The sequence below is a fragment of the Oryzias latipes genome, chromosome 22 (genome assembly GCF_053564925.1).
Source record: "Oryzias latipes strain Hd-rR chromosome 22, Olatipes_Hd-rR_3.1".
NCBI classification, from domain to species: Eukaryota; Metazoa; Chordata; class Actinopteri; order Beloniformes; family Adrianichthyidae; genus Oryzias; species Oryzias latipes.
Window position 1 is genome coordinate 5,537,790 of NC_136258.1, and position 13,506 is coordinate 5,551,295.

At 41.3% G+C, this 13,506-nt stretch overlaps 1 protein-coding gene across 4 annotated transcripts in view; it reads right to left on the minus strand.

Annotated features, from left to right (window-relative positions):
* npas3 (neuronal PAS domain protein 3) overlaps positions 1-13,506 on the minus strand; it is a 230,787-nt gene that overhangs the window by 135,032 nt on the left and 82,249 nt on the right. Inside the window, exon 1 of one of the 4 annotated variants that reach the window (XM_078940681.1) lies at positions 1,999-4,888. The exons of the other annotated variants lie outside the window; for them this stretch is intronic. Within the exon in view, the coding sequence (XP_078796807.1) occupies positions 1,999-2,066 (68 nt within the window). The 5' untranslated portion in view covers positions 2,067-4,888. Of the gene's footprint in view, positions 1-1,998; positions 4,889-13,506 lie in introns of those variants that run through there. 4 annotated transcript variants of the gene reach the window in all.

The following is a 13,506-nucleotide window of genomic DNA, read 5'->3' on the forward strand; positions in this document are numbered from 1 at the left end:
ATAAAATTGTTCCCAGTGGCGTTTTAATTATGATTATGACGTTTTTAACCAAAAGTCCACAACCTAAATGTCTTAAAAAGACATATGTCATGTTTATCTGAAGCCTCTGTTCCCAAAAGCTTCTGTAAGTGGGCGCGGCCATTGGTGCTGAGCCGAGTAGCCCCGCCCTCGATCCCCCCCTTCTGCAAGCTGCGTCAAGAGCTACAGGCAAAGGGGAGGGGGCACAAATGACACCGACTGACAGACTCAGAAACGGGGGAAACAGTTGAATTCATTTGCACAGCAAGTAAAAGCAAATGCTATAAAGAAAGTGACTATTTGCATGTAATTTTCCAAAAACATGCATGCAAAAGAATGACTGTATCAATACATTTAAACAGTGTTTTTAAATCGCACACTAACTTCACATTAAGATGGTGATACTTTTAATCATTTAAAGAAGTTTGTGTCACAAAAGTAGTGTGCAAAAAACTGAAATAATGAATTTACTTTTGCAAATAAAAGTTGAAAAGTTGATTATTTTTTTTACTCGTTTGTCATCATAGAATATTGTAAAATAAACAAATAGAGAGATACATTTTACGTGTTGTAATGATGTTTTTGTGGACAGAGCCTGAAAACCTTTCACCCAAAACTTTCCGATCTTTTTAGAATTCTTCTTCTTTCTTCACTGAGTCCTTCTGTGAACCATCAGACAGTCTGTGGTTGAAGTTCTTTTATCGTCTAAGAAGAAGACGGCGTGCTCTTGAACACAACACGCCAAAATGTGACTTTACGAACTAATGGACGTAAGCCGAGAGGATTAATTACAAAAAGGAACTTTGTCACAAATATAGAAACAAAAAAGCTGAATAAAACTGTGCATCATTAGACGTCAATCATCAATATATTTAAAAAAAATCATATTTCAGGAGCTGTGGATCTACGGTCAGATCCAACATCTCATGTCAGTAAAAATTCCTTTCTTTCCACCTTTTGCTCCACCTTTAAAGTTACTTGATGGAGTGTAAATGTGGTTGTAATGAAAAGCCCAGCCGGCTTTTTCAGCGGCAGCGCGGTGCTCTTCACATTCCATCACAGAAGTCACCCTGAGAGGCGCTGCAGCCGTTTGACTGATTAAAACAGAAACCTAAAACAGCCTCTGCTCTTGCTCTAAGACTGCTGGGTAATTGATTTTTAACATGTGTCTGTACCTGAGCCTCATAGGGAACCCCTTAAAAACCTGACAGTCTTACCGCTGACTAAATGTCCACATTATTCCACCATTTAAAGAAAGCATCTTTGTTCTTTCAACAGGATGCAGTTTTTCTTTGGGTAATTTTCCTCTTAAGTTTCTAAAACATAGGACTTCTCTTCCTTTCTATGCAGAAACGTCTCTGAAAGAACCTTTTTAGGAAATTAGGCGTTAATTCAACACAGAAGGGTTTTTCTTTTCTTTTCTTTTTCAAAACAAAGCTGTTGTGGGAGTCATTCTTCAGCCAGTCTGTGTTTAAAGCCCCCGTCATAAGTGCCCTTACAGCAGTGGCGTGCGGTGAGGTTGATGGCTGGTGAGGCAGCGACTCCTCTGGAGTCAGATTTACAATTACAAGAACTGAATATTCCACCGTTCATCCAACAGAGAATATGTATTTTATAGACATGGATAGAAAACACTTTTCTTGTGTATATATTATTCACATATACTGTAAACAAATTAAAGTATACAGATGTGTTCAGCATACATTTCATTTGGACCCTCAGTAACTATTTCTGGTATCGTTCTAACTACAAATTCTGGAGCTTTAATCAGTGTTATCAAATGTTGCCTGTAAAATAATAAAATTTAAAATAATTCTTTTAGGCCTAAAATTTAGTTTTCAAAAATTAATTTTTTTCCCCCACTTACTCCCACGTTATTTTTTATTTTTTTTTATTTTATTTTTTTCAACTTGTTACAGCTGAGCAAATTCCCATGTTATTTTTAAAAAAACAGAAATTGAAACCCATGTTTGGCCTTACTTTTTGAGTCCATGCGGCGATCCTTCTCCACAAAAAGCTCTATGATCTGTTGGAAAAGTCTTCCTCATTTTCCTATAGTCTCTCCCTCTCAATGGACATTATGGCCAATATGGAAAGACATCCTTGGTCTGTTCTGTTTTTTACAGTATGTTTTTAGTCTTTTAAATGCAGAGAATGACCTCTCCACTGATGCTGATGTAGCTGGTAGAGTGAGAGCCAGCTGGAGTAACTTTGTTGCCTCTCAAACCGTCTTGATCAGGTTGATTAACTCACCAGTATGGCTACAAAACAGCTGTAAGCTCACTTCTGCCCCCTGTTGGCAAGGCTGGCCTCACCAGAAGCTTTTCTCCACCCATATAAGGTCAGCGTTCTGACTGCACGTCACTGTTAAAACTGAGTTCTGCGGTCAGACATGAGGCAAAGCGCTCCAGAGCCTCACTTGGAGTTTACACTCCATATGTGATCATGTAACACTGAATTTCAGAAACGGTGCAAAACGTGTTGAGTCAATATTTACTTAATGTACTTTTTTCTATTTTATCAGGATGACCGGTGAGGCCGAGCCTCACCTGACGCCACGTCACTGCCTCACAGGTAGATATGGCTGTCTGTGGGGGACAAATGAGCAAACCTGTACAGGACACACAGGTGGCCTGCTGGAAATTTTAAAATCATAGACCGGTCAGTAAATCTGTGGAACCACAATGTCCCTGCACACTTTTCCATGGTAATGCCGTGGCAAACAAGTTTTAGTGAACACTAATATAACACGTAAGGGTTAGTTGGTGTGGACGTCCGATGGGTGTCTTATCATGCAGGATTTGCACATGGTCAATAAGGAGCTGCACTCGCACCTTACTAATAACTAGTGGTACGTTCCATTTTTACGACAGCCTTTAAGAGGTTATAAGAGCCTCAAGGAAACACAACTGCGCTCTACGACCTTCCATTGACCCGCTGCACCTGTATGGGTTAACCCCGTACATGTGCATGTGACTAAAGCTTTAAGGCCGTGTCCCACAGCCACTATGTACAATTTGTGCATATTGCACGGATGAAAACTGGTCACGCATGAATTGTGGTTTTAACGTGAAATTTTCACAGATGTATCACCAACGAAACACGTTAAAACCACAGAAGAAGTATGAATAAGCAAAGCAAAGAACACGTGAATCACTGCAAAAGCCAAATCTGGCCCAAAATGTGTGCGTCAATTAAACTTAACATGATATGTGAGCCGTTTACGCGATATAAAAGTTATACATTGGGGGTTCATGTGTGAAAAGTCTGTTAGACATACGTGGAACGGTCGTGGAAAGCCACAAATTTGAGTGTGCATCTTTCAAAAATTACGCACAATTGCAAAAGATTTATGGAGAAATTGTGTATAAACTATGTAAAATACGCTTTAACTGCGTAATTCTCAACCGACCAAAAACTAAGAAGAGCTAAAAACTGAATTCACGTAAAGACCCGCCAGCTGATACCCTTGACTGACATCTGCGCACATCGACGAATGACGAACACAAGAAAATACTTACGTATCTCACACATGACTCACAAAAGACAGAATTTGTCATACGTAGAAAATGAGCGAAATGCATGTAGTGGCTGAGTGACAAGACCTTTAATAGACTGATTCAGACCAACTGTGGAAATTCTTGACTGATAATTGATTAAAAAATGTTTTTAGAGGTCAATTGTGAATACCGGTGCTCAGTTGTCGTGGTTTTGTTTTTCACTCGTAATGTCAGGCTGCAGCCACTTTTGAGTTTTTGTCTTTATACAAAGAAGACGCCATATTTGAATGGTGTTGCTGTTGTTTACAGTATTTCCTCTGTGGATGTACGTCTATAGTTTAAGCTGCTTGGTGTCAAATCTGCTTGTTCTGACATGTTTGAGCTTTTTGTTTTGACACATTTGAGTTCAGGTTTTTTGTTCAGTCTTTGGTCTGCTTTAAATTCTCAGTGTAATTTAAAAAAATTCCCATAATTGTTGACCCTAAAGGAACATTGCGCATAGATTTGAAAGCTTTGTCATGACTGTAGTCTTGACTTTAAAAGGTTTCTTTTAGAGCATCCTGAATTTAATTTTTTACTTTGAGTATACAAAGTTCAAAGCCAAGTTTCCCATGTTTCCTAATATTTCAGGTATTTTTGCTCCAACCCAAGTTGATTTGAAATGCTTTTAGAAACCGTTCTAAACCCCCACAAATGTCAGAAAATGTTTCATTTGTGACACTCCTAAAGGCCACCAGAGGGCAGCGCCGAAACACCCAGCAGGGTTCACTGTCTCAGCATTCATTCGGTGACATTTGTAAGTGTTTCTGCTTTGCTGCTCGGAAACAGTAACCTTTGTTGAATCTTTTCGGGCTTCAAGAAAAGTGTGAAGAAAAAAAAAGATGTATGCCATGCCAGCAGTGGATGCAGTTTGTTTCTCACAGACAGATATGTAGAAAGTTTTCATTTTGTTCACTCTTTCTGTTGAAGGAAAAAAAATCAATATTGGTCATAAAACCATGTTTTTCAGGTAAACAACATTCATGAAGGAACATGAGGACCATAAAACAGATGCAGGATGAATTCTCCAAAGAAAAAACTTCACAGCAAACATGTTTGAAACTTTACCAAGAGATTATTTTAGAAACTAGTCTGAACTAACAAGAATGTCTGATAGTTTGAAGGTACATAGTACTTCAAACTCCATATAATCTCTAGACTTGACAAAAGCAATCAAAGTCACTTCCTGTGTGTAATTTGGGCCTGAAAAAGCAGAATAACTGCCAACCCTCCTTTATTCTGCAGTCCTGCTGTTAATGCTGTCATTCTTCCTCTCATGTGTCCTTTCCTATTCTTCTTCCCATACATCCGTCCATACGGGATCTCCAGTCCTCCATCACAACACCCCCTCCCTGCAAACTCAGTGGAGTGGAACCGTTCAGTATTAGCTCTGAAATTAGCAGCAGCCCCTCGTTAAAGAGCTGGCAGGAGCATGGACACACGCCTACAACCCTACACACACACACACACACACACACACACACACACACACACACACACACACACACACACACACACACACACACACTCAGTAGAAAGCGTTAATCGGGGAAAAGCTGCTGCATCCTTGAAGACTACTCATTTGAATCTTTCTCCATGTCTTTATCATTTCCATTCTGTTTTCCATTTTCCTTTTCTTTGCAGTCAGTTTTCTTTCTTCTCTTCCTCCTCCCCACATCTCATTTCTTCAATTCTTTTTTTCATTTGTCCTCCTCTAACCTTCAAACAGGGAGCTCTCAGTTCCTGTGTGGCCATCAGCCAGCAGACAGTCATCGAGTCCCTCTCTCCTCACATCAACCTTCCATCTTTGCTTCTGCTCCAGCCCCTCCCACTTCCCCCTGTTACTACGCATCAACTCTCAATACCCACCCCCCCACACTCATTCATTTCAGTCTTTAAATATTTTCAATCCTCACTTAACTGTTCTGATTATTCGCTGCCTTTTCTTTCACACGGCTTTCATCGTTTTAAATAGACTAATTTTCTTTTTTTTTTACTTTTTGGCTTTTTTATCTACTCTCACTTTTCAACTTTGTACCCTTTACCTTGAATATTCTGCCTTCAGGCGTCTCCTTATCTGTACAATTAACCAGAAAATGACTTTATTTCATACAAAACCTTACCAGTCAGTCAAGAAGTTTGAAGGTCAACCTGAAGGTTGTCCCTTAAAGAGATCACAGCTGTGTTCCATCCATCCATCCATCCATCCATCCATCCATCCATCCATCCATCCATCCATCCATCCATCCATCCATCCATCCATCCATCCATCCATCCATCCATCCTTCCATCCATCCATCCATCCATCCATCCATTTGTCCATTTTATATACAATAGCAGCAACTTAGGAAAGCCAGAGCAAGATCATGAGGAGTGAGATCTCTTAACTGTTGGACATCAAATCATCTAACTTAAAGACCCACTCTGAAAAAAACAACAACTTATTTTTAACATGTTCTTTCCCTCATGATGAAGGATACATACAAAGAAATTAAGCTAAATATTGCATTTCTGAGTATTTCTTTATTCAAGTAGTCAGGGTTATGGATGGAGGGGGACACTCAGGTCATTGCAGAGCACAGCGGTCACCCTGGTTCTGTACTCATATCGACCAAAACATTCTCACAGGAGGATCTAAGGGTTGGTAGAGTTGATGGTGAGGGTTCCTCTCAGCCTGCCCAGTTGGAAGCAGCTGGGGTGGGGAAGAAGTTTGCAGGGAACATGGAGGAGAGGAACGGATCGTCCAGAAAAGAAATACTGAAGGTAAGAACGTGACATTGAAAAAAAAGTTATCCCCTCCCTTAATCACCTTTCCTTGATGTCTCCATCCCGTCCTGTAACCACGGCTGAATATATTTCTGTGTAAAATAGTGTCACTTCCCACCTGCTGCAAACCTGTTTCATTTTTAATAAATCACACTGATCTACTGTATATGTCATCTATATCTATATTTCTAGTATAACTCCGAGTCATGCCATCTTCAGAAATTCTCTGACAACTCTGCGGTTGTTGGCTGCATTACTGGTGGGCGGGAGTAAAGGGAACTTGTGGATAAATTCCTGAGGTGGGCTGGAGCAAACCACCTGCTGCTCAATGTGGAAAAGACCAGAGAGATAGTGGTGGACTTCAGGAAGAAACCACCAGCTTCCCAGCCTCTCAGCATCTTGGGCAGAGATGTGGCAGAGGTAGAGGAGTACAAGTACCAGGGAGTAACCATCAACAACAGACTGAGCTGGAAGAGCAACAGCACTGCTGTGAATAAGAAGGCCAACAGCAGACTCTGCTTTCTGAGGAGACTCAACGTGTGCAGCAGGATGCTCGAGATCTTCTACCAGTCTGTTGTGGCCAGGACTCTATTCTTTTCTGTGGTCTGCTGGCGTATCTGCCAGGGACACTAATAGACTGCAGACACTGATCAGAAGAGCTGGCTCCATAAACGGATGTAAAATGGACACGTTTGAAGCTGTAATGGAGAGGAGGACTTTAAAGAAGATCATATCCATCATGGATAATCTGGAGCATCCTCTCCATCCTGTACTTGACGGTCAGCGGAGCTCCTTCTCCAACAGGCTAAAGCAGCTTCGCTGTCACACAAACCGCTTCAGGAGATCTTTCATACCTCACTCCATTGGACTCTTTAACTTGTCATCCATGTGTACTAGATAAACTCATTTAGGGTCTGTCTGTGTTTCTCCAGAGCTGTCATGCAATACAACTGTTTTTTCACTGATGTTTCTTTCTGATTGATTGTTTTGTTCTCTGTTGTCACCCATTGTTTGTATGTTTGTATCTTGAACCTAACGCTGACGCTGCAACAACCCAATTTCCCAAGCTGGGATCAATAAAGTATCTTTATCTTTATCTTATCTATGTATCTACTCCTTCCAGTTTTCTGTGCATCCTGTCAGAAAACCCCAAATTGCATATTCATCAAAGGCTAATGAACTAAATCAAAAGCATGTATTAGTTTGCTCTTTGACAGAAACAAATCCATTAGTAAATCCCATGTTTTTGCACTTGCTGTCAAGGCTGCACACATTTCTAATCACGCAAACTTTAAACAACTTTTGATTTTTCCTCTGTAAAAACGTAAAAAACAAACGTGACAAAACTCTCTTGGGTATAAACCAAGGATCTCTTGTTGTAGGTCTTCCTCACACAGAAGGTCCTGAGGGGTACAGGAGAATCGGTCTAATAGAGCAACACCAGCGACTGCCTCAGAAACCTCAGCTCTGGTTCTTGAAGGTTCCAGATTCACAGACTGCTTCTTGAGTGGATGTTGGGATCCTCCAAGTACTTCTTCAACCCCCAATGATGTCCTGTATTAACCAGGGACGTGCGGTCAGGTGAGGCAAGTGAGGCAAAGCCTCACCTGTCATAATTCGGAGAAAATAGAAAAAGGTAAATTAAGTCAATATTATTTTCCACTGATCTGTGTTAAATATACATTTTCAGTCAAATCAAAACGTTTTCCACAGTTTCTGAGGTTAAAATCGCCGAATTTGAGTGTTGCGCGGTCACAGACAGAGCGGAAACTCGGGAACGCTGTGCCTCATGTCTGACGGCAGGACTCAATGTTAACAGGGACGTGCGCTCAAAACGCTGCTGTTCTCCCACAGAAAAAGCTTCAGGTGAAGCATGCCTCACCAGCAGGGGGAAGACGTCAGCTGACAGCTGCTTTGTAGCTACACTGGTGCCGTAGAAACTTAGAACTTCTTTCTCCATTGAGGGGGAGAAACTCAAATAAACTTAAGGAAAATAAGGAAGACTTTCCAACAGATCATAGAGCTTTTTGTGGAGAAAGATTGACACTTGGACTCAAAAAGTAAGGCCTAACACGTTTTTCAATGTTTGTTTTTAAAAATAACTTGGGAGAAAGTGGAAAAAAATGTAAGTAAAATCATTTATTTATGATCATTTTCACAGACAATATTTGATAACTGATTAAAGCACCAGAATTTGAAGCTGGAAAATTACCAGAAATAATTACCGGTACTGAGGGTCAAACGTGTGCTGAACACATCTGTATACTTTCATTTGTTTACAGTATATGAATAATTTATACACAAGAAGAGTGTTCTGTCTATAAAAGACATATTCTGTTTGGACAAATATGTTCTTGTGTGGATTTTATAAGCTGTTAGTTGCAGTTGGATGAATGTTGAAATATTTAGTTCTTTCATTGTAAATCTGACTCCAGAGGATTCAATGCCTCACCAGCCATTGACCTCACCGCACGTTACTGGTATTAACTACAAGTGTTTCATCTACTGGTTCATCCTTGTGAGGCGCCTGACAGCAGAACTGTTCTTGACTCAAAAAGGACCTGTTCTCCATTGAACTTTGTTTTAGTTCTAAATTCCAGAGAAGCTGCAGATTTCACCCTCAGCTTGACGTTACCTTCAGATTGACACATTTCTCGGACAGTGTTTCTGCTCTGAGTGTCAGTCAGCTCCTTTTGCTCATTTACGTGTAAAGTTATAAAGAGAAGCTCTGTTTTCCTATGGGCCTTTGAACTCAGCACATACATAAGTTACTGTAAAACCTAAAAAGAAACAAAAATGAGGACAAAACTCCAGCAGAGAACAGAAATGCTCTTTCAAATATGAAATGTTTTCCCTCAGCTGAATGCAAAGCCAACTGAGAATAACAAGTAAATACAAAACAACAGCATACATGTTGATGGACAAACAAGCAGAGAAAGCAAAACTACAGAAAGGTTTTTAATCTGACTAGACTGACTAATGTCGGGAAATACACTTCGGTTGACGAATGGATCTGTTCTGTAAATACGAGGCGGCTGTGGTGCGTTAATACTTGACCAAATTAAAAAAATAACAAAAATGAACCAGTGAGATTTTATTTTGATGCTGCTACAATGAGCGTTTAAGTTTTTTCATGAAGAATGGCTTGAAGAAGAAAGAAACCTGCATTTATTATAATCACAGTCTGCTAAACGTGACAATGTAGTTTTTTGGAATTTCTTTTCTCATTTTGACTCTCATGATGAAAAAAACAGGCCTCTCTTGTCTTTTTAAATGGGAGAAACACAATTGGTGGCTGACTCAATATTTTTTTGCTCCACTGTACAGATATTATTTTATATTATTTTACTTATTAAAGTTAGGCTTTTTATTAATGTTTTGAAGCTGGCAAGGCTCCTAAATGTAGCATCCTTGTTGCTAAAACACAACCAAAGTGTCAGAAGTCAGAACTCTGACTCCCCCTCTGGTTACTGGCGGGAGCCGTCTTCAGAGTTCAACCACACTACATCTCCCAGCAACCCCAGCGCACACTTCCTGAATGCCACACACCTGACTCATTCATTCTTCAACCACGGGCGAAGTATTGTTTGTGCTACTCTGCCTTCATTACCGAGCGATTTATTTGGACCCGAGCTTCCGTCTCCTGACCCTGTTTCTGACTCTGATTCCTGTCCCGACTCTCCCCTGGATCTTGACCATCCCGTCTCTCCTCTGATGATCTCATGCCTGTTATTGACCCCTGCCTTACTGCCTGACCCGGATTCAGCTTTGTGGACTTTTAGCTGAGCTCATAAACCTGCTGCATTTGGATCCAGCTGTCTGCCTGTTCTTGTGACACAAAGGTTCTTAACCCAGGCTCATTGTGTGCTATAAAGAGTATGAAGTGTTAGATCATAGCACAACATCTAAGAGCAACAAAAATTACTTTGATTGTTTTCATGGCTCACAGTGATGTGAGTTTATCTCTCAGCTTTAAAAATGTTAAGATCTTTTTTTCTTCCCCTTCTTTCTGCATTACTGCATGACTCCTGGCAGAGCTAACAGTCTGATATAAAAATAATAATGCCTCAACATTAAATTAAGACAATCAATCAGTTGGACTAAGTGATACATTCTGACTGAAAACAGTGGCGATCTGAGGACTTCACATGAGGAGACACAGAGGACCACGTTTCTAGCAGGTGCCCCCCCCACCAGAAGTGTGCAGGAGTTTTAACTGGAATTCTTGTGAATTCTTATCTTACATATCCTGCTAGTCAGAATTGATCCTTTTTATGGATGCATGCTTCATAGGTTAATTGGTCACTCCATGTTGTCCATAGGTGTGAATGTGAGGATGCATGGGTGTGTGATATGTGTGACCCTGCGACAGACTGTCGACCTGTCCAGGGTGTCCCCTGCCTTCGCCCATAAGTGGTCGGGATAGGCTCCAGCAGCCCTGTGACCTCGAAAGGGATAAAACGGAAGAAGATGAATAAAAGAAGGAATGAATGAATGAATGAATGAATGAATGAATGAATGAATGAATGAATGAATGGATGAATGATTGTAAATGCTTCAGTAGAGCTCGTGGTTCATGCAGCTCAAACGTGATATTCCATCCAACAGTGTCAAAATGTTTAACAACAGACACCGTCAGTAACAGAACGTTAGACATGGACTAACTGAAAATTTCCAGAGCAAAATATCTATTTTTTAGAGTATATTAGCAAAAATATGATTAATTGAAAGGGCCGCATGGTGTTGTAGTAGTTAGCACTCTCCCCTCACAGTGAGAAAGTGCTGGTATGAATCCTGGCTGGGATCTTTCTGTGTGAAGTTGGCATCAGTTATTCTGCATCTCTAAGTTGCCCCTGATTGTGTGGCTCTTAAACAAACTGACAACCTGTCCAAGACGTATTACACTGGCTCCGCCCAACAGCTGGTGGAATAGGCCCCAGCAACCCCATCACCCCCAAAACGATTTTGAACTCAGTGAACTTACAAATGTAAGTTTGTAGGATTGATGAATGGATGGTGTTTGATTCGATTTTTACAGGTATATAAAAGGTCTCTCAGTGTGGTGAATCAGCAGAGCTGGAGGAAGGGTGGAGCAGCGGAAGAGATGGGCAGAGCCCCAGGATGGGGGAGGATCAATGAACCCCATGAATATGGACTTGTGACTTTTGTTTAGGGAAACGCGTTATTTTACATTTTAGTTTGGTTGAAAAGTTTTTACACTCCCCCCTTGAGATATGGTAAAAACACATCATGTTACACCTTGGCACACCTCCTCATTTGCACAAATAAACACCCCCCCACACACACACACCCATACAAACAGACACAGACCCACACAAACCTCACAACAGCTTCTTGTTTTCAATTAAACGCATTATTTTCAATAAAACGGTCCAGAATCTATCTGGCCTTGAGTTGTAAGACGGCTCCAGATACAAACCATGCATATCAGGCGGGGGGTGGGGGTGGGGGGTGGGCTGGAGGGAAGAAGAGAGGCGGGAAAAAGGAAACACTTGACAGAAACACAAAAAGCTCTAGGATGGATGAGAAGGGTTTAAGAGGAAAATTAGTGAAGGGATGGAATTATGAGAGAAAAAAGCTCAAATGGAGAAAATTGGGGCCGACTGGCAGCGACTGGTGGATTTGCATGCACACCCGCCGTGTTATTGTCCGTGCAATTAGCTTCAATAGCTTATGGCCCTCCACACTCACAAAAGCTGTGTGAGGTTTTTGTCACGAAGAGAGCCGAGCGCCATGATACGTCTGAGCGCGGAGAATCTTATTCAGAGGGCTGAGCTGCCGCTTCAGAGCTGATCTCGCTGCAGTTCTTCTCCTTTTGCTGCTCTGCAAAGACTTTTTAAACTCATTTCTGAGAAGCACCGAGCCCTTCTGTACGAGTGACTCAGCCTGAAAGCTCTGTCACCAGGCTCCCGCTGACGGTGTGAAGGTGCTGCGTTATCAGCTGCTGCAGCTCCGGGAAGCTTTATCTGCTCCCCAAACACTCGCTGTGGAGGGGAGAGACTCGGAAACAATGTCCACTGTTGAGCACCATGAACTGATGCCATGCTTTCTGTGAGACTGACTGCCTGATCGGGGCTCTGACACCACATAGAGCCTGATGGGAATTTAGAAATTTAAAAATAAGCAGAAGACGGAATGATGTTTCTGTGCTTGATTTTTGCCTTTATTGTGAGGACTGGATAATAAAGCGCACCATCAACGAATGGTCTATTTTCTGAAATTATGTCACAACAAGGCGTGTTGATTTATAAGGTGCATTCTCCAAGACAAAAGAGTCAGAGAAAAGTCGGTCAGTCAGTCTTTTTTCACTGAGTTCACAGTAAATTAAGAACTTGTTTGTAACACGGTACATGTTGGCTACGTTAACCCCGTTAGCGTATGCACAATATTTGTAACTTGGATCAGTAAAAAAAAAAAAAAAGACTAAAACAAACATTTCTATGAATATGCTAAGTTCCAACTTAGTTAGTAGCACGTAAAAAGCCCTCAATCCGACACCACTACACTGTAGCCACCTTAGCGTTTTCACGATAACTTCCGAAATTATTTGCAACTCGTAAAAAAAAACGGAAAGACTTTTTGACTGAACGCCGAGTACCAGAGGCTGACAATTTAGAGAATTACACAGGATTCTTGTGGGGTTCCAGTGGGATGTGATTCATCTGTTCCACTATACCTGGATTAGGACGGTTCAGGATAAAATACATGGGAGCAGCAATAGAAAAGAACAACAAAAAAGTAAAGATGGAGCCATTTTGTACTTTTCTGGTAATATCCCAACAATTTAACACAATAGTCCAGGGGTCGGGAACCTTTTTGGCCGAGAGAGCCATAAACGCCACAAATTTTTAAACGTAATTTTGAAAGAGCCATACAATACTGTCGTGTCCATTTCCCACCCTTAGGCACGGAGACTTAAACTATTTTAAGGTTCTTTATTCTGGTTACTGCAGACCGCAACAAACGCCCTGCAATTAATTCAGCAACTCCTCAATCTCTCCCGCCGAGACGAGAGCGCTTCCCCCAACTTTTTATTCCCTCACTGGCGCAACAGCCCTCCCATTTCCCTTTTTTGGCCCATTGCTGAACCCCATTGGTCTAAACTCCCCAACGACATGCTGAGCGACAGAACTGAGGGCCAATCAGATCTCTGCATGATGCA